The sequence below is a fragment of the Eretmochelys imbricata genome, chromosome 10 (genome assembly GCF_965152235.1).
Source record: "Eretmochelys imbricata isolate rEreImb1 chromosome 10, rEreImb1.hap1, whole genome shotgun sequence".
Taxonomy (NCBI): domain Eukaryota; kingdom Metazoa; phylum Chordata; order Testudines; family Cheloniidae; genus Eretmochelys; species Eretmochelys imbricata.
The window spans coordinates 78784171-78804395 of record NC_135581.1 but is presented as its reverse complement, the minus strand read 5'-3'; the positions used below and the strand labels follow the sequence as shown (position 1 = coordinate 78804395).

General features: G+C 48.5%; 1 protein-coding gene across 1 annotated transcript; it reads right to left on the bottom strand.

The window, feature by feature from the left end:
- Window positions 1–300: 300 nt before the first annotated feature.
- Window positions 301–19139, bottom strand: SLC24A1 (solute carrier family 24 member 1). The gene is made up of 10 exons (XM_077828506.1): window positions 18203–19139; window positions 15807–15865; window positions 14968–15076; window positions 11503–11589; window positions 9467–9537; window positions 8674–8723; window positions 8366–8564; window positions 6911–7000; window positions 5553–5719; window positions 301–550 (listed from the first exon to the last, which is right to left on the bottom strand). Exons 1-10 carry the CDS (start codon window positions 19137–19139, stop codon window positions 301–303), a joined length of 2019 nt encoding a protein of 672 aa, XP_077684632.1.
- Window positions 19140–20225: the final 1086 nt, after the last annotated feature.

Sequence of the window (20225 nt, the reverse complement as noted above, 5' to 3'; positions counted from 1 at the left end):
CAGTCTTTCATCTTCTTACGTCAATAGGACTACTTGCAGTGCATAACATTTTAAACACCTGTGTGGGTCTTTGCAGGATTGGGGCCTAAATATATATTCATGCAAATAAATATATTAATAGAAATCTTTATTTGAATTTAAGTTTCACTAAGCTTAGTTTTCACAGTTTTCAGTAAGTTTACAATTGGTTTAAGTAAGTAAAACATAACTACCTTAAACCCATTTTCAAGTTCACTTATACATACTGTATATGGAGATCACATCGACTTGTGCTGCCCAAAGAGTAGTTACACCCAAGCCTCACACAGATATTGGGCAGGTTATGATTCTATCTTCTAGCATCACACTGATAATCAAAAATACAAAGTAAAGAGCAAACATGGTGAGCCCCAACAGTTTGTTCATTTTCCATTTAGATAGAGCAATCGAGGTGATCACAAACAGGAGCATGAGAAAAAGCAGAACAATTGCACAAAACAAACCATTACTACTGACAGCAACTGAGCTGAGTCCATTGAAGACCGAATAAAGGAACCAAGGAACTGGCAAACTGTAAGTAAGGGAAAAGCAGTTTAAAGGAATGCTTAGAGAAGTTCATGCAAAATTGAATTTTATACATAGCTATAAAGCAACTGGTATCAAGATCCCTGCAGAAAAACTTAATGTGCAATCCTCACTATGTTGTTTTATCTAAAACTGCCTTATCTTGCTTTCTACCCTAGGAATTGAGTTTGGGATAGTACTCTGCACTGCTTTCATTCTTTTCAACCAGGAATCTCAAAGCACCCTACCAATAATATTCATGAATTAAACCTTTCTGTACCACAAAGTCAGGTAACATAAGTCTTATCTCTGTTTTACAGACGGGGGAAAACAGGCGTGGAGCTTGTGTCTTGAGTAAACTCCCCCAGGAAGCCTGAGATAGATGAGACAACACTTGGATCTCCGGACTCCAAATCCTGAGCATTAGGCCAAGAGATCTTTGTTGCTCTCTTGAAAAACTGAAACTGGGTGAGCCAAGGGAGGCATATGCTCAAACTTTTCCAGAGATTGGGCTGCATCTTAATAACCTCTTTCACAGACCTGCTGCAGCAACATCGGCTGCTAACATAAAACTGAAATGCAATACATGGGATCTGCCCGGGGGGGCGGGGATGAAGCCTGATCCCACTGTCTCCTCTTGCCACTCATTTAATCTCTGCTCTATTTCTCCTGTCCATCTCTGACTCCTACTCCCAAACGTGCTTCTCTAGTGCAGGGGTTCTCAAACCTCATTGCTCCATGACCCCCTTTGGACAATAAAAATTACTGTGCAACCCGAGGAGGAGGGACTGAAGCCTGAACCAGCCTAAGCCCCTGTGGGCGGGCGGGCGGGGGGGGGGGGGGGCGGTAAAGCTGAAGCTCAAGGACTGCAGCCCCAGGCAGGGGGCCTGTAACCTGAGTCCCAGTGCCCGGGCTGAAGCCCTCGGGTTTTGGTCCCTGGCCCCAGCAAGTCTAAGCCAATCCTGGCAACCCCATTACAATGGGGTCGTGACCCACTTTGGGGTCCCGACCCACAGTTTGAGAACTGCTGCTCTAGTGCTTGGTCTCAGGCTTCTCTTCCTCTACGTATGCTTTCCTGCTGACTTGTCCTCTTTTATCCTTGCATGTGTTGCCCAGACACCTAGTTCCAGGGCCCACTGGCACCTGGCGTTTCCTGTCCTGCTGCTGGCTGGGCTCCTGTTTCTGCAGCCTAGCAGCCCCCATGCTTCTGCTACATGTGGGCGATTCCTCTCCGGGCTGCAGTTTCCAGAGGCCGTTCAAAGCTGTAGCACAGCCTGGGCTAGCTGTGCCCCCTTTTCTGGCCTGCTGCCAGTTCTTCTGCCTCCAGGGGCCGTCAGAGGTGGTCCTCTGTGTTCCCGACCTTTTCTTTGCCTTTTGGGGTTTTGTTTTTGGGCAGCAGGTAGCAGCCTGCTTTGTTTTCTCTCCCTCTTGGACCAGGTATTTAGCAGCATGTGGCTCAAGACCCTCTGCCAGCTTTCAGGGATGGCAGAGCAGCCGCGCAGGCTCCCGGCTAACCCCCCAAGGGGCTCCATCTCGTGAGGCAGCTTTAACGGGCTCTACAGAGGAAAAATTATGCCCTGCCTATTGTCAGCCAGCTGACCCGAGTGCTGCTAGGGTGCAGAGCTTGGAGTTCGACAAGCAGCTTGGGACCTGTATCCCCCAGGAAGCTGCGACTCCACCACAGACAAGCGTGACCGGGAGACACAGAACAGAACAGGGAGCAGTTCTAAGGACTCCATTCAGCCAGCCTGGGGGAGGGGGAGTTCCTGGCCCCACCCCACCACATCCCACCCCACATCCTGAATGGGTCCAAAGTGCCTTGGGGATAGAAGCAGGGCTTACAATCAGCATCCCTTCCTCGCCGCTTGAGGCAGGAAACTCTGGCAGTGAATCCACATCCCCTGGCCTGGGGGAGTGTGAGCCTACAAGAGAGGAATCAGAGGTAGAAATTTCTAGAGGGCTCAGAGCCCAGTGCAAAGCTAGCTGCAAAAGGGTCTGCCATAGAAGATATCTGTCCTTTGACTCAGACACCTCCTCCTCGGCTGCGAAGGAGAGCTAGCAGACTACTTCTGAGCAGGACCTGGACAAAATGCAACAAAGGTTTTTTCCCCCTGAGAAGTTTGTAACCAGGTGCAAAAAGGTTCTCTCCACAATTGAGCTCCAGCCTGAGCAGGCCCTTGAGCACAAGTCTCAGAGCAAATACCTCACTGACAAATCCTCCCTTGAGGCAGTGATTTCCCTGCACCCATCCTTTTGAGGAGGTAATCCGGGAGGTGTGGAAATCTGCTGAAAATGATAAAAGCATTGAGAGGCATGTTCTCAGATTCTACAAGCTGCAAGAGCCAAAGAATGCTCTCACAGATATGCCTGTGGTCAATGCTGCCATAGCATCTCTAGCAGAGCATAGGGTTAGTCCATCCAAAGGGGACTTCTTCCCCAAGGATCCAATGGATAGGAAGGTGGAAGCCTTAGAAGGGGCTTTGATGCTTCTTCAGACACCCTTAGAGCATCTCTAGCAGTCACATGCTCTGTTTGAGCCACAGTGTCATGGCTGGAGGACCTTAAAGCCCTTAAGGTCAGAGACCAACCTGACTTTAAATCTATACTTAAGAAAAATCTCCCTAGCAGCAGCTTTCATGGCCGATGCTCCGCTAGATGCTATAAGGTTTTCTGCCAGAGCCAGGGCATCCAGCTCAGTGGCCAGGAGACACATATGGCTTTGCTCCCTGGACAGTAGATACTCCAAGTCCGGTGTTAAATTTACAGGATTTCTCCTCTTTAGAAAAAAATTGGACAGGCTCACGGAAGGAACTACAAACCCACTATCAGCTCCTTTCATCCATTTTCCTCATAGAGGTTCCAGAGGAAAGAGAACAGATATGTCAAGGGACCCAAGGAGTGAGCAGAAAACTTTAAGGTGCTCCTGCAGCCTCTAAGGACTCATTATGACGACAAGAGAACGTTCTTCTGCCCAAACCTGAGCTCAGGACACAGGATTTCCCACTTTCCAGATGAATGGGTTGCCTCTACCACAGACAAGTGGGTGTGAGAGAGAGCTTGAAGGAGTATCCCTTGTGCAATAAAGGCTTCATCCCATCCCTCTTCTTCCATCACTAGCGATCCTGCCAGGTGCAAGCTGGTCCAGAATGAGTTCTCCCATCTCCTGGATATAGGAATGATAGAAGGTGTTCCTCCAGAAGAACGCTTCTCAGCATTTTACTCCAGCATCATCTTTGTTCAGAAGCGCCCTGGGGATGTCAGTGCCATCTTCAACCTTAAAAGACTCAACAAATGGGTGAAGAAAACGAGGTTCTGTATGGAAACCTTACTTTGACAGTGAAATCCCTGTCTCAAGGGAAGAGGGTGCAACAGGTGGTGGTCCAGTAACAACCTTGCCATCTGAGCAATCCAAAAGGGAAAAATGGGGGAAGCGGGGAGGGGGTTTCCTTTTCCTTCTGTTTGTTCTCTTAACCCTCCCTGCTCCTAGCCACTCCCATGAGTAGTAGAATTGTGGGAGAGGCTGGGCTGCAGAATTGAAATTTTCTTCCCCAATAATTTCCTTTCTGCTAGCAGCATCTCCCACAATTCTGCTACGCTGGATGGCTCTGCAGCCAAGAGTCACCATTTTATTTGGACAGCTACCATATAAGCAAGGACTTACTGTACAGTCTTACTTGCTTGGCGTTGGAATTACTCACTCATTATTCTCTCCCAGTTTCCACACAGCTTGGGAATGAATCGCCTGGCGGCAGGCCCGAGAAGGGCGCGTGGCTAGCACAGGCTATTCTATGGCCTTGAACTGCCTCCGGAAACTGCAGACAGGAGGGGAGTACACTGCCCACACGCAGCAGGACTGTGTGAGATGCTGCTAGCAGAAAGAAAATTACTGAGTCAGGAAATTTCCACTCCTTTACCACCTCTTCTTTTATCTATCAGAGATCTGTAACACAGCAATCTAGAGGGATGGCAGCTCTGTTCCAGCCAGTCTGAGCAGACTCCAAAGATGAAGAGCCTGGGGACCTGTAGAAGCAGCCCCAGAGCAGGAAGAGGAAGCAGGATCAGGTAACTTGGCAGCAATCCAGGCCACCAGAAAGGGTTCTGTGCACCACAGTCTGGTCAATCAGGAATTGCCCCATCACGTGGTCAGTGTTCTAATGTTTCAAAAGGTACCTAATTGTTAAACAGGCACTTGACAGCACTATGTGCTTAGCATCTGGCCTGAATCATTGAAAAACAAACTCTTCTTAAACCGTGTTTTCAGATTTCTCTCTAAAGCATAGCTAGTAAAACATATTAATCAAAAACTACCACTGGGCTGTGTCATGCTGTAAGCTACACTAAATGTGAAAGCCCCTTTGCATTTTTTTTAAATGACAGAGCTATTTAATTTTGGAAAAACAGCTACTCAGTGAGTACCACAGTGTGTCTGATTTTAAAATTAGCAATGTCAGCTGAGTGCAGCAGATCTCTAGATCTTATCATATAAAAATCCATCAAACTGTAACAGGATCAATGCAAGTCCCATTACCCTAAACCATAAAAAAAACCAGAAATATTTTTTTTTAAATGTCAGTTAAGAAGGGGGAAACCTTCTCAGTTAAAGTAGGGACACTGTCACTGTCTCCAACACCTTGGTGCTGAAAGATTAAATGTTTTGAGGCACGCTGAGATCCTTGGGTGAAGCTGCTATTGTTATTTATTTTAAACCACATACTCATGTTCAGTGGCAATACAGCCGTTTAAACTAAAAACTTATACCACTTAAAAAGTCTTGAGTTATCCCCACACTGCAGTACCTGGCATTGGGTTTTAGTTATAAAGTCTCTCTTTTTGGGTCAAGTTAACTAAAGAAATCTGTTCAAATGAATGTGTGTAACTAACTGTCCTGCTGTTCTTTAATTTGGTTTTTATCCAACGTGAAAGTAACGAGTCAGATTTAGACTGGAATAGAAATACAGCATTTTCTACTTCAAAACAAACGTGACTCTTAACATGTGGCTAGTACTTACCCAACAGTGATATCAAAGATGTTGCTGCCCACAGAGCTGGAGACAGCCATGTCACCCAGGCCTTTACGTGCAACAATAACGCTTGTGATGAGGTCAGGGATTGAAGTCCCTGCTGCCAGGATTGTTAAACCCATAATTTCCTCCGAAATCCCAATGGTTTCTCCAACCTAATAAACAGCAACAATGGTCCTTAGTTTTAAAACAAAGAATTGAATTAACCCTTTTCATTCCTGAAGGCTTGGTGCTGTATTTGGGTTGTGATTTTATCTGAAACCCCCTTAAAGGCTGCCGCCTATTTCTGCTTTTCAAGATGGCCTAATTCTCTAGCTTGTTTTGATGTGAAACCCTCTCTTTAATGGAAAGCTATTTCCTTTATCCCCTTCTAACTGCAAAGTGGGGCCTTGGAGGCGAGCCCCAGTGGGAGCATGTTCCGTTGCAGCACAGCACGTGTCTGTCTTGGACCGTCTCCAGACGGTGTGGCGTTCGCTTTACTCTCCAAATTTAAAACTGGCCCAAATCGTGATCAGTTCTTTCTCTGAGTGGTCTGCCTAGTTGGACGCACAATCCCATTTGCTGAGATCTCTACTGTGGTTCGGTGTCCACAATTTCTGCTGATTCGTGGTTTGATTAACTATAAGATAGGCGTACAATATGTCACCAAATACAAATTGTAGGCCCCAATCCTGCAAGGGGCCGAGTACCTTCGCCTCCCCTTGAATAGCAAATTGATATTAAGGCCAGAGGCCTGAGGGCACTGAGCACCATGCTATATCAGACCCTCTATTATTAGAAATTTAATTGGAGAAGGATAAAACACTTATGTCCCCCCATCGAAACATGCATTGATAAAAAGACTATTAAGATAATTGTCAGCTTGACGACATTTCTTCCACTGATGCACAAATTCCCTTAGAAACTGGGGTGGGGGTGGGGGTGGAAATTAATCTTTGTCAAATGAAAAAGGACGGGATTGAACATTCTCACTTGGGTTCTTCCAGAACAAAATGTCTCGTGTTAATTGGATGGCAGCAGCTATAAAGTCATTGAAAACAAAGGGTAACATCTGTGCTGCTGCCCCTGTAATATAGACGGTTCCTACATCGACGGAAAGAGTTCTTCCGTCACTGTCCTCTGCCTCTCCAAGAGCTGGAAGCTAGGTCCGTGGAACAATTCTTAGGCTGACCTAATTATATCATACGGGCTGCAAAATTTTTCACAGGCCTGAGCCATGTAGCTTGGTCTATTTAATTTGTAGGGTGTAGACCAGGTCAAATGTGTCTGCCACAGTAGGGCATTTTCCCCCCTCGACTTGTTTTTTGAACCACTCTTTGTTTTTAGGGAGAAAGAGAACCTCTTACCTGATGTGCCCACCACACCATGAGGTAGGAGAATGCTGCAATCCAGACGATGGCTCCTAGAAATGTGATGGCAAAGAAGTTTCTAGACCTCTGTTCAAAGCAAGTTTGAAAAGAAAACAATTAGGGTTCTGATCTTTCCAACAGCCGTATTCACCCTCCATCACTTCACCTCATAGTCTTATTTTAACATGGCCCTATAGTCTCTGGTATCATTTTGTTTGATTTTTCACACCTCGAAGTGCCGAGTTTTTCTTGATACCTTAGGTGGTCGCTTAAAACAAGCTTCACCGTGCTTAGTTTCCACTCCACGCTATTTTATTGCGTTTCATGCCACTGCCAGTATTTTTTGCAGAGGCTCTTGCATCCTGTCATGTGCCTGTTCAGTGGGCAGACTTCACCCTCATCACTAACGGCCTGCAGCCATGTAGTAGAGCAGCGGTTCCCGAGCCCGCCCCCGACCGCCTGAGGCCCAAGCCCAAGGGCTTCAGCCCTGGGCAGTGGGGCTCAGGTTACAGGCTCCCTGCCTGGGGTTGAAGCCCTTGGGCTTCAGCTTTGCCCGCACCCTGCCAAGGGCGGCGGGGCATGGGTTTCGGCTATGGCCCCCCCCGCAGCTGGGGTGGTGGGGTTCGGGCGGGCTCCTGGGGTGGTGTAGTAATTTTTGTTGTCAGAAGGGGGTCGTGGTGCAGTGAAGTTTGAGAACCGCAGTGGTAGAGAAATATCTGACGTAACCAGTGCCGCTAGGTGCAATGACTGCCTGCTGCCAGTGAAACGCCATGGGTCTAGAGAGCAGCAGTATGGAGTAATTCAGTCTCCTACCGGTTAATGAGCTCTATGTCCAGTCCTACACAGGCACAGAAACAATCTTTGTTTATTTCTTCTTTACATTTTTCAGGGTTTGCTTAAAAAAAAAAAAAAAGTGCTGACGCGGGGAGTGACGTTTTCTAGCTCCGAGCAGGTCTAATGAACGCAGCGGCAGTGCGAAGCGGCCCACGCTTCCCTGCCAATCTGCCTCCCACACAACACGGACCGACGCCCTGGCGAGGACAGAGGGGAGCTCGGGCTCCGAGCTCGTTCTGCTGTTAGCCTCTCTTCTGCCACTGCTAGCTGAGAGTACCATCTGCAGTGGTGGTTTCTGTCCTACCAAATCTGGGACTGACACAGCCTCCGCGGTTTCCTAGAGGAGTCTCTGCTACTCAGCATTAGCCATTGCCTGCTGGTTTTGCCTTGTAAAATTCAGGGCAAGGTAGAGAAGAATACCTGCTTTCAGTTACTTCTTGCCTTTGAAAGCAACCCCAGTCCCAGAACTGGGGCTCCAGCTCCCACTACCATCAGTGGGAAGTAGGTACATAGAGGCCCTAGCTATCCATGGGGAAAACAGAAACCCCGTGGCTCTGTTGCTAATAAAGCTAGAGTTTAGTTATCCATCGCAGTGGCATAAAGAAAGTAAAATCTTACTGGGTTCCTAACATCGGGCACTGTGAGCCAGAGAGGGAACACAATGGGCAGGAGGAAAAGGTAAATCGCTTGTTTTCTCCTGGTCTCTGGCCATTTGAGGGATAATGGCTCGTCATTTTCTTCCTCCTCATCTTCATCCTCACTCTCATCATCACAATCTTCCTCCTCCTCAGAGCTGCTGCCTTCTATATCCAGAGAGCTCTGTAACCCAAAAACACCCCCCCACACACACACATTTTGAAACAACTAGAAATCTACATTGACGACTCACATGTGCGCGTGCGTATACACACACAGCCGTGGCTGGCTCAGTGTGTTCCTGTCCCCCAGGGCAGAGATCTTGTTTTTCATTATCCCGCTTGTACATATTTGCAGAACAGTCCGTCCCCCAGGTCACTATTACGTGACCACGTTGTGCTTGACCCCCTCTCAGTGCAGGTGCCCAGAGAGGCTGCAGTCAGACAGTAGTGCCCAGAGGCCCTGGTCATGGATCGGGACCCCGTTGTGTTGGGCACTGGACACACACAGACAATACATGTTACCTGGCTTTAAAACCACCAGGTCATCAACACCACAAAATATCCTCATCTCTTTAAAGGGGCCACTGCCCCTTCCCTGGGTTAGGGCAAATCGTATTAGAACAAAAAGAACTGCCACGGAGGATGACACGGTCTTTGCCCTAGCCAATTTACACAGGTTGTGATAGCCTCATTTCCACTGCGGAGTCCCTTACTCCTTGAGCAGTCTCGCTGAAATCAATGGGACAGCTTGAGGAGTAAAGCAGTACACTACGTGAGGCAACCACAGTCTGGTGCTGTAGGACCTCTGAGCCTGGATTTGACTAGAAGGAGCATTTTGCGGTCTTAGCTGACTGGGTCTAACTAGTTACTTGTGTTTGCTCTCTCTGTTGCCACTCAAGCTAGCTTGTTACTACAAGGAAGGTCTATTTAGAGTGGCTAATTACTTGAGCTGGGCTGTGCCCTCTTTCACCGGACATGGCTCTGAGGTTTTGGCCTGGGCTGAGCTCTTGTTCCATGTGGCTCCAGTTCACAGTACCTGCCCGCCATGGGGTTTGTCCACACTGTGTTCATCCTCCACCGCGCTGAGGTTGGAGTCGCTGACAGGTGTGGCTTGAACAATGGTTGCTAATTCTGCTTCTGCTTTGTTCTCTGCTTGAAAGGATGAGAGAGACAGCTGGGCCCAGCGATGCAAGCAGTTAGAGATGACCTCCCCCCTTACCAGCAGGGAGCTTGAGAGTGCGAAACATTTACGTTTCCAACTCCATAAACTGGAGTAGTGCAGAGCAAGCTCTTTCTGAAGGGTTGGAAGGTCAATCTGTTTGTTTCCTCTGATTATCCTACAGATACACCCCAGTTATACAGTGTGGCCAGCAAAAGCAGGTCACGATCAGGCCCACTAACCTTGGATGTAAGGTTTTTATAGCAGCTTTGCCTCACCTCTTTGTGCTGGGGCATCACTTCTGTAATACCCGTGCGGCTAAAAGCACGCATAGCGAGGGGAGGGAGTGCTGATTGGCTGATTGCTAGCGGACACGTGTCACGGCGCAGAGTTTGAGAATTCTATTAAAGCCAGCCTCAACAACCAGGCAGGATGCAGGGCTCCGCTTCCTTCTTTCCACCATGACAGGGGCATTCTCTAGCGGCTGGCATTGTTCAAGGTTTCTCAGAAACGACTGTTCTGGCTGCCAGGCTTTAATCCCTAATCACCTGGCACATGTCCAAAGAGAAAAGTGCTGACACCCGATAACAAAGGAAAAAATCCCCAGAACTCCTCTGTGCTGGTCCCTCCAGGAATGTCATTAACCCATGTTACCGAAAGCGAGAGAAACCTACAAACAGCCGCTCAGAACAGTGCTGGAACATGGATATTGCACAGTGGTGGGAAGACAGGCATTGAGTCAGAGAGAATGGGACCTTGACATGCTGCTGTAATGTGGCTTAGCGAATATGTTCTGGGCCCATCTATATAGCCAAATCTGCTGGGTCAGGGGATCATGTTCAAACAGAATCATACCTAGACTAGTATTGTAGGATGGTTTTGCCTGAGCTGTACAGGCTGAACCTAACTCCCTTATAATGATTTTAGTGATCCTGTTTTTACAGCCTTGCACAGATGTGAGGTCAGGTTTTCAGAAGGTGTCCTTGGCATGTGCCATTTGGGGGTTGCATAACGAGATGCGCAGAAGTGGGACTTTGAAAACGTCTGGCCTGAGGGTATAGCACAGTGTGGTAACTTGGCTAGGATGTCACCTGGCCCCATCTATACAAGAAAGATCCTCCAGGGGGCAGATCCTCACCTGGGGTAAATAGTAGTGGCTCTACTGAAGTCAGTGGAACTATGAAAATTTGCTCCAGCTGAGGATATGCCCCCAGATCTTTATCTAGGGCTTTACCACAGCTTGGTCCCATCTACACAGGCAAGTCCAAACTATGTTATTACATGGTCAGGGCACTCCAGTGGTATAGCACCATGCCTGCAAAGATGGGCGCTTCAGTGCGAATTTTACCCATCCACTTTCAGATGGCTCCAGCCCCACGAATAGCATAGATCCATGTTGCAGCGCGGGACAGCTACCACCTCTACAAGTGCTAGCTCAAGCAGCCTATGAATTGCTACTGAAATAGATAAAGCCAGCAGCTATTCAGAAGACAGTCGCACAGTCACCCTGCCACATTCCAGGCGAGGAGTCAGACCCAGCTCCCAGGCTCAGGCTCTTATGTTTGTTTTACAGAACAAATCCCCTTTGCAGCCCCCCTGTTGTCTTAGTGACACATCAGCACCCAGCTGCTGAATGTAATGGCGCAATCCTCCCTTCTGATTGAATAGCCCGTCGCATCCTGGTCATTTCCAGTTGGATGCTTATTTAACTAACGTACTCCCAGGGCTCTGCAGGAACTAACTTGATTGCCAGCTCTTGGTGCCGGTATATATCCCGAGCGTTTGCAGCTGCTTTTGCACAGACAGCTGCATGTGATCAGTGCTCGCGGAGTAGGAATTTGTGTTGCCTGGCTACAATTCGTGGGCCGTCCCAGATCTGCAGTGCTGGCGGGGTGAGCAAGTACAGTGCAAAGCAAAAGGACGCTACAGGCAAATGGCGCAGCTTGCCTTGAGCTCACCTTCCGGTTTCACTCCTTGTCTGACCTGAGAGCCTAGTTTGCTCGTGGCCAAATTGCTCATGACGTCAAGCTTGTCTTTAAACTTTGCTGGGAATAAGAAGAGGGACAGGCCTATCATCAGGAGTAAGGAATTAACTCCCACCCAGTTGTGAGCAGCCACCCCACAAAGCCTCCTACGCGAATTACTGTGTGCTCACTGGTACTGCGCTCCCCCATGTGTGGTGCTGGCTCTTTGCAGCAAGCTGATCTGCTCTATAATTCTTTCCCTGTGAATTGTGGGAGAACCTGGCTGTCCTCCTGGGCACATGGGGCATTGTGGGAAGACATTGGAGGACTATCAGCATTTGAGTGGTTTGCCAAAGTGGGGAGGTTACTAGCCCTAGCAAGAGCAGCACCCGGGATCTAGCCTAGATCCCAGGATGGGCCAGCAAGCCCTGGGTTGAAAGCACCACTAAGTTCAGGTGAGAGGTTTTGAGTGTGGAGGTGACTGATTAACATTTCAGGTGGTTCTGCCGGGGATGGTGTGAGGAGAGGGCTGCTCGCATGCTCGTCCTGTGTTATCTCTAGCTACGTGGCAGGGTTACAGTGTTTGTGACTTTGCTCACGGTATTAATAAAACGATCACAGATACAGAAGGGTTTCCTAAATGTGAGTGTTACAGCTGTGCACATTGGGGTTCCAGGCTGAACAGTAACTTTAAGAATACTGGGCCTGATCTTGAGACAAGAACCTATCTGAGTGTTAACTGGGATGATTTAGTTGGGGATTGGCCCTGCTTTGAGCAGGGGGTTGGACTAGATGACCTCCTGAGGTCTCTTCCAACCCTGATATTCTATGATTCTTAAGTAATCAGTATAATTAACACATAATCCATAAATCAGGTAACACTAGTGTCTCAGGCCACGATCTCATAGCACCTGACAAAGGCAGCTGGATGTCAGAGTTGGTGGGGGCATATTTAGCCAAATGATATTTCAGTGAGAAATGGGATGGGGGTGGGGGAGTAAAATTGCAGCCCCGTGTTTTTAGTTTTCCAACCAGCTCTAGCTCTCATCCCCCTGGTACAGAGGGGAAAGGATAAGTCAGAGCTCAGAGCCAGACTCCCTGCGGCCTTACCCCTTGTAGTGTCATTGAACCATGTGCAGAGTGGGTATGGAATGCTCCAAGGCAGAGCTCCCCCATTGCTGTGCACAGATGCAAACAGCTGGGTGCTGTGGCGAATGCCCAGGCTCGCTCTCTAACTACTAGACCATCCTGTCTCCCTGATGCTCTCCCAGCTGCGAGTGGGAGATAAAGCACTTGCATTGCAGAGGGGTGGATCAGGGCAGCCATGCCCCAGCACTATATGGGACTAACCTGTTGGCTCCCTGAGCGAAGTCTGTGGACCCCTCTAGGAGTGGAGTGTGAGGGCAGGCTGGGCATCTCTCGACCAAGATAAACTGATTAGCTTCAGGCCTGACTGGCCACTGGCCAGTTTGCATGAGATCAGCCTCAGTGATTTGAAAGTGGGACATTAATTCTCCTGACATGCGTTCCAAGGGCGGGGGCTGTCGCTGGCCTAGGAGGCTGCGTCAACTGCAGGTTGGTGCGGGGAGAAAGGGTATTTGTAGGTTAAGTTTCTGTCAGTGCTCTGGCTTATTCAGCAGCCTCGCTCCACCACCGCCTTGCCCCCATTTATCCTGGCAGCGCTGGGGCGCGGGGAAGCACACCATAGCTAACGCTGTGGTTTCTTACAGCGAAGCAATAAACATACCCTCTGCAGAATGGCTTCTTTTCTCCATTCCAGGAGAGAGCTTCCCTCTTCCCTGCAGCTCATGTGGCACTATCATTTGCAAATTACCCACGAACCTGAACTGTCTCGCTCATGGAGAAGTTATCAGCTATGCAAGATGGCAGGTAACTTGTGTCTGCCCGTGCATTTCAGCAGCCTAATCACCACGGGAAGATCAGTGTCCGATATCCTACCCTCCTGGTTTGTTTGTTAATTTCCTGTATATTCCTCTTATGGAATTGGCTTCAAGCACTCCACGCCAGGAGATCAGCATGGCCTACTGAGCCTATTGAAAAGAACGGGTATCCCTGATTCCAGTGTTGTTCTGAATCTTCCGCCTTCTGCCTGGCTGTAACACCCACGGGGCCAAATGCGACTTTGGTGTAACAAGAGGAAACCCCCCTGAAGTCACTGTTGATCTGTTTCTCTTCAATTGCTAATTTAATCTGTTTAGATACGTTTTTTTTTTTCTATAGTGCCTGTGACTCTGACAGACCAGCTCAGGTCAGAGCAACAGGCCAATTAACTTATGTGTCACTATCAAAGGAATAAGAACAGGAGGACTTGTGGCACCTTAGAGACGAACCAATTTATTTGAGCATAAGCTTTCGTGAGCTACAGCTCACTTCATCGGATGCATCAAAGGAATGTTAAGTGTACTAATTCACTGGAGTGTTCATATGGGTCAAGGGAAATGTGAATGCTATTGTCTTCACTTATCTGTAACCTAATGATTGCCATCAATTTACATTGTGTACATCCCTTTACTTAATTAACCCTGGATCAAAAGTTGGTGTTAGTATTAAGATGAGAATTTACTTGATGTGTGAACTTCATGGAACACTGTCAGAAATGGTACTTTGTTATACCTGCCAGATAGCTGCAATTATATATTAGAGGCAAAATTAGCTAGTGCTTTAATTAGCATTTTGAAAGCATGCCTACAGCCACTGGGAATCCTGGGGAACTATGGTGCCACTTCCTCAGCATAAGAGGAGCGGCTGGCATCATATGGGAAACACCAGCTATTGTATGCCGGTTGGAAGCAAGTTGACCTCAGTAAGAACCGAAGGCCTCAGGTTAGGGTTGTAATTTTAAGAGTTGTGTGTTACCAAGGTCAGAGCGCTTTGCCTTCCAAAGCACACTGATGTCAGATTTACCCTCAGCAATCTCTACATTGCTTATTTTGTAGCCCGGTGAAAAGAAAACATCTGGCTACAAATTCACGGCGCCATTAAACATCAGCTCGGAAAGGTGCATATTTTTATGTGGCCAGTCATCCTTCAGCTGCTGGGGAAACGGTTCAGCGCCACGGCAAAACCAGATCTGCTGAATTTGTCCTTGCTTGCCTCTTCCCAGGTATGTTTAATGAGTCTGGGTGGTTTTTGTTGTTGTAATAACAGCTCCGACAGCACATCAGAAATGGAGTGCCATTTCCTCCAGGCACAGGGCCCTTGACTGGAGAGAGGACTGACCTTTGGAAAGTACTCCCATTCTGAAATAATTATATGCACACACTGCTGTGGATCAGCTTCTCAGCTGCTGTAAACTGGAACAGCCGAACTGATTTCGACGGAGCTGTGCTGATTTTCACCAGCCTAGGACCTGATCCTGTGTCTATCGCTATGAGCTTTGCCTGCACCCCGGCCACAGAACTGAGTGTCGAATCACACGGAGGTGGGGCGTTAGCTCACCTTCGGCCAGGGGGTCCAGGGTGTGGATCATGAGCTGGCAGATGGTGGTGCGCAGGTGGCTGTTGTGTAGAGATGCGGCGCTGCCTCCTCGCTGGAAGGGTGGCACGAGCTGTAGAACAGGGTGAATGTACAACACGGCCGTTAATGCCAGGCCACCTGGCTATTTGCCCACAGTCAGACTATTCCTGTCTTTTAGTGCTGACGCCCGGGAGGCTGATGTCTCCAAGTCAATCAACAGGGCCAGGACAGGGAGCAGCAGTGCAAGTTTCCCATCCCTGCCTCACTAACGTGTCTCAGCCAGCTCCAGGGAAGAAAGAGGAGGTCAGTCTCCATAGCCTATCCATGGCCTCTCTGCAGAGACTGCCAACAAGGAGGCTCCTAAGTTAGGCCCTGATCCAGCAAAGCATACGCTTAAAGTTGAGCACATGCTTAAGCTGTTGGCCGGCTTATGGTGGTTTATCTGTTGTGGGCATTTGTCTGCTGGGAAGTGGACTGAGAATCATCCACGTTACTCTGACTAAGCCTGCCCCTCTGATCAAGTTCACAGTATCCCCAAGAGTAGCATCAGATTACAGCATTGGCCTATCCTGAGACAAGCCAGTTTCTGCCTCCGCTTCCATTTGCTCAATGGCCATGGCTGCTCCTGTTCACAAAGGCAGAATTTGATTCATATTTCCTTACACTGAGAAGAGGACACGTTCTGAAAGGCGTTTGTGCCCTTTCCTTTGCTGACCGACATAACGGTTTCTGCCTGGTGTATCTATTTAAATTCAGAGCTGGTTCCAGTTGCAATAACTCCAGATCCATATAGTGTTGCACAGACTATTATATCCACCTACCTCTGGTCTCTTGCTGTCATCTGAGTGCTTTGCTCCACCCCTTGCAACTGACCCATTGCCTTGCTGCATGGAAACAAGAATATAAAATTATGGGAATGCCATTCGTTCTTCATCAACCTGCACGGACGCTGCCCTTGCAAGGAAGTGTCTACAGATCTCTGCCTATGAGGTTTGCTCACAGAACTGGAGTCACACACTTGCCTCAGTGGGGAGGATCTCGTGGCCACATAGAGGGGTAGGCGGAGTGGCCTGGAAACCCTATAGATCCCCAGGATCTGTGAGCAAGACAAAACACAGTCGTATGGATCTTGTGCCAGACCCAGGATAGCCTCCCCTTCTGCAGTGCTTCCTGAGGAGCTGGGTAACCATTGCCTCTGTCCCCAGCATCTATGCCTTACCCATCTGCTGAGAGGGAGAGCAGGTGCAGAGGGGGTTAATCCTGCACTGTGCAGCGTTGCTTTCCACACATGGAGTCTGGGATCACATTTCTTGCTCATGGCTGGTTCCAGCAGTTATACAGTCTGCTGCTGTCTCACAGCTAGAATTCGCCCTTAGTTCAAAGGGCAGAGGCTTGTGACTTGGGTGCTGAAGACCCCAGGTTTGATTCTTGCTGTTGACCATGGTGTGTGTATTGATTATGCACGCAGCTGATGTTACACATGAGTTTCCTATTGGAAATCTGCCGTGTTCAGAGGGGAGCATAATTCATGGGCTGGCAGCTCCTTGGCTCCACACTTCCCCACCTTTGAACTGTGGATCTCCAGCCCACTCTTGCTCCCTTTCTTCAGCTTCTTTTAGGGGAGCAAAAGGGGGTTGGAGATCCACAGTTCAAGAAAATGGCAAAACTCCTTAGAAAAACTTTCTCAGATTCCCATTAGATCAGGTTGTCCTGCAGTATTTGCACATATGTCTCCTGATTTACGTGGAACGCTCTCTGCGCCACTTATCCCTTTCAGTATCATTCTTTGGTCTCAGAGTAGCGGCCATGTTAGTCTGTATTTGCAAAAAGAAAAGGAGTACTTGTGGCACCTTAGCGACTAACCAATTTATTTGAGCATAAGCTTCCGATGAAGTGAGCTGTAGCTCACAAAAGCTTATGCTCAAATAAATTGGTTAGTCTCTAAGGTGCCACAAGTACTCCTATTCTTTGGTCTCTGCTCCTTTTCACATTCTGCACAAAAAAGGTGTGATGATACCACAATTACACATAGTTTTCATATACCACAGGAGTCAGTAGCTTAGACTGCTCAGCATCTAGCCCAGGGGAGGGCAAACTATGGCCCATGGGCCAGATCCAGCCCATCAGGGCTTTCCATCCGGCCTGTGGGATTGCCAGCCCCGTGGCATAGCTGGGGCTGAGACAGGCTTTGTGCCTGCTCTTGCCCTGCGCCACTCCCAGAAGTGGACGGCACCACGTCCCTTCGGCCCCTGGGTGGGGGCGGGGTAGAGAGCTCCATGCGCTGCCCTCACCTGCAGGCACCGCCCCCTGCAGCTCCCATTGGACAGGAACAGGGAACCACGGCCAATGGGAGCTTTGGGGGTGGTACCTGCAGGCAAGGGCAGTGCACCCGGCGGAGCTGCCTGCCCCTGCCCCCGAGGAGCCACTGCCGGACATGCTGGCCACTTTGGGGAGTGGCGTGGGGCCAGGACAGGCAGGGAGCCTGCCTTAGCCCCGCTGCATGCTGCTGCTCAAGGTAAGCGGCACCAGGCCAGAGCCCGCACCCCTCCTGCACCCCAACCCCCTGCCCAGAGCCCCCTCCCACACTCCGCACTCCCTCCTGCACCCCAATCCCCTGCCCCAGCCTTATATTCATGGCCCTGCATACAATTTCCCCATCCAGATGTGGCCCTCGGGCCAAAAAGTTTGCCCACTCCTGATCTAGCCTGACAGGCGAAAGGGAAGGATTGTGGTCTTTATATTGTTCAGATTCAAACAACCAAAGAAATGCTCCTGTTCGCTCCTAGGATGCTCATTTCAAGCCAGTGTGTCTTCTGTGGTTCCCGACTGCTAATGTAGGCCCTATATCTCCAGCAGTGAATGGGACTGAATCATCTAGTTCCCACTAATGACAGCTGAGTGGAAAATACCATACATCTCTCTGAAAATGCAGAGGTGCGCCTAATGGATACAGTATGAATTGTTCTACAGTTGAGCCCCCTTTGAATGGATTATGGACTTTTTCTTGATTTCCCCCTCACTTCCTAATATTTAGATTACGTTCCCTCACCTTTTAACAATCATCAGTAAGTAAAGCAATTGTCTTGACCAACAGTTGTAGTTTTGAAGGGGTTGATTAGATTGGTCCCATGCACCCTTTGCCAAGGAGACTCAACCTTTCTTTGTGCTTTAAGTGAGAACAAATATTTCCAACGAGGCAACAAAACAACGAGGACACTAACCTTCCTTGTGTCTTCAGAAGTGGCCGCCTTCACAGTACTTCTTGTCTTGTTCACCAGTTCCTTCACCCATTGTTCTAAGTAAACGTTCCATTTCATGGTGAGCACATAGAGGGCGTAGGCACTCAACAAAAGGATGCTTTCCCACCAAACAATGAAGCTGTCTAAGAAAAACAGGATGAGCATCAGTAAGTCTAGAATGTAGAATGAGACGTCTCTAAACAAGGGCCACCAGGTCAGGTGGAGTATCTCCCTCGAGAAAAGGGCACAGGTGCCAATGACAAAAAGAATATTAAACACTGCTGAGCCTACAATGGTGCCAATGCCCACGTTGCTATGTGAGATGAAGACACCTATGAGAGAGGTGAAGAGTTCTGGTGCTGATCCGCCTGCTGCCATGAAGGTGGCCCCTGCCACATCATCGGAGATTTGCAACTTCTCCGTGATTACATCCAAGGCGGGGACAAAATATTCATCACACACTATGGCCAAGGCCACAAACACATACATCATGCCAAAGATGTGAAGTATGACCCACCCTTTCCTGCGCTCCTCCAAGCTAAAAAGGTCTTGAGGGTATTCTCCATGGGAGGGTGGTGTTGGGTAACTTCCCTCTTCATCCAGGTGGCTCAGATTGACACTTCCTAGGGGTGGGGTTGCATTTACTGATGATGTGATGGGCACAGTTGGTGTAGGGTCCACATATACACAATGCCTTATCTTGGATACTGTTGTCCCATTGTCCACTGCAGCGGCCTTGTTGCTGGAAAGGTCCCTGGTGGTCACTTTCACTTGGTCCTCAGGCTGAGATGCTGTCCAAGGTGCTGAACGAATTTTAGGGCCACAGAGAAGCTGATAGATGGAAAAAGCCAATACCATGGACAGTAGGAAAAGAACCCGGTTCCTCTGAAGCCTTCTCCTCAGTGGTAAATGCATTTCCCAAATGCTCACAAATCTGATCAATGTTCCTGGAGCCAATGGAGACTTCTCCTGGTCACCAAACTGCATTTACACCTATCATTAGGAGTCTCTTGCTGCTCCTAGATGTAGGGATCTCAACAGGACCGGAACTACATGCTACAAAAAGTGTAGAATCCTACAAAAGAAGAAGTTCTGGTGTGAAACACGTAGTGCAAGGATCTACTGTCACCTAACTCAACTCAACGCATTATTAACTGGCATTATGTTTGCATTATACAAGATGGGCCTAAACTGGCAAATTCAGATCTGGATCCAGATTTCAAACCCCCCCCCCCCCCAATTTCCCAAAGTTTGGGGCTGTACAGATCTGGCATTTTGGTTTGGCTCATTATGGAGATGAGCCAGCCACAACATTTATCTCTGTATCTGGATTCTGCTCTCCCCCATCACTTCGCCTCACAAAGCTCAGGGTTCCTCAGATCTGGGTTTTGATTTGGGTCCATCTGATAGTTTGTAGCACTGTGCTCAGTGCTTTATAAACATATAAGTCAACATGGTCCCTGCCCCAAGGAGCTTACTTACAGTCTAAATCACTATAGAAGATTAAGTACTAAGGACGACCCCATCATGTTAAATCCACTCTTCATACAGGCCAGTTACTTACCTACATAAGCTTGACACGTTGCTGGAAATGTACCTGGTAATTGCTCTAATATCTCCCAGCTAGTACCACTCCACAGCTTCCCAACGTTTGCACTCTCATGAGATACAAACCAAACAAAAGGTGATTTCTATGTTTGCTTTCAGTTTGAGAAGAGCAGAAGACAAGGCCTGGCTATAGTAAAAACAAAGGTGCTGAGCATTCATTTGTTACTATGGCTACACCTCTTCAAACCTACTGTCCAAATTAGGACTGGCAAAGTGGACTAGTTATCACACTGTCTGTTTGGGCATAATTAGCATATTTTACATACTTACAGAGGGAGCCAAAGTGTAAATCCCAAAGCAACACGAACCTGGGCTATGGCAGTACAGAAACATTGATGTGGGGGTGAATAACATTCACCTTGCAGTTTGGAGTTGGTGTATTGTATCGTAAAC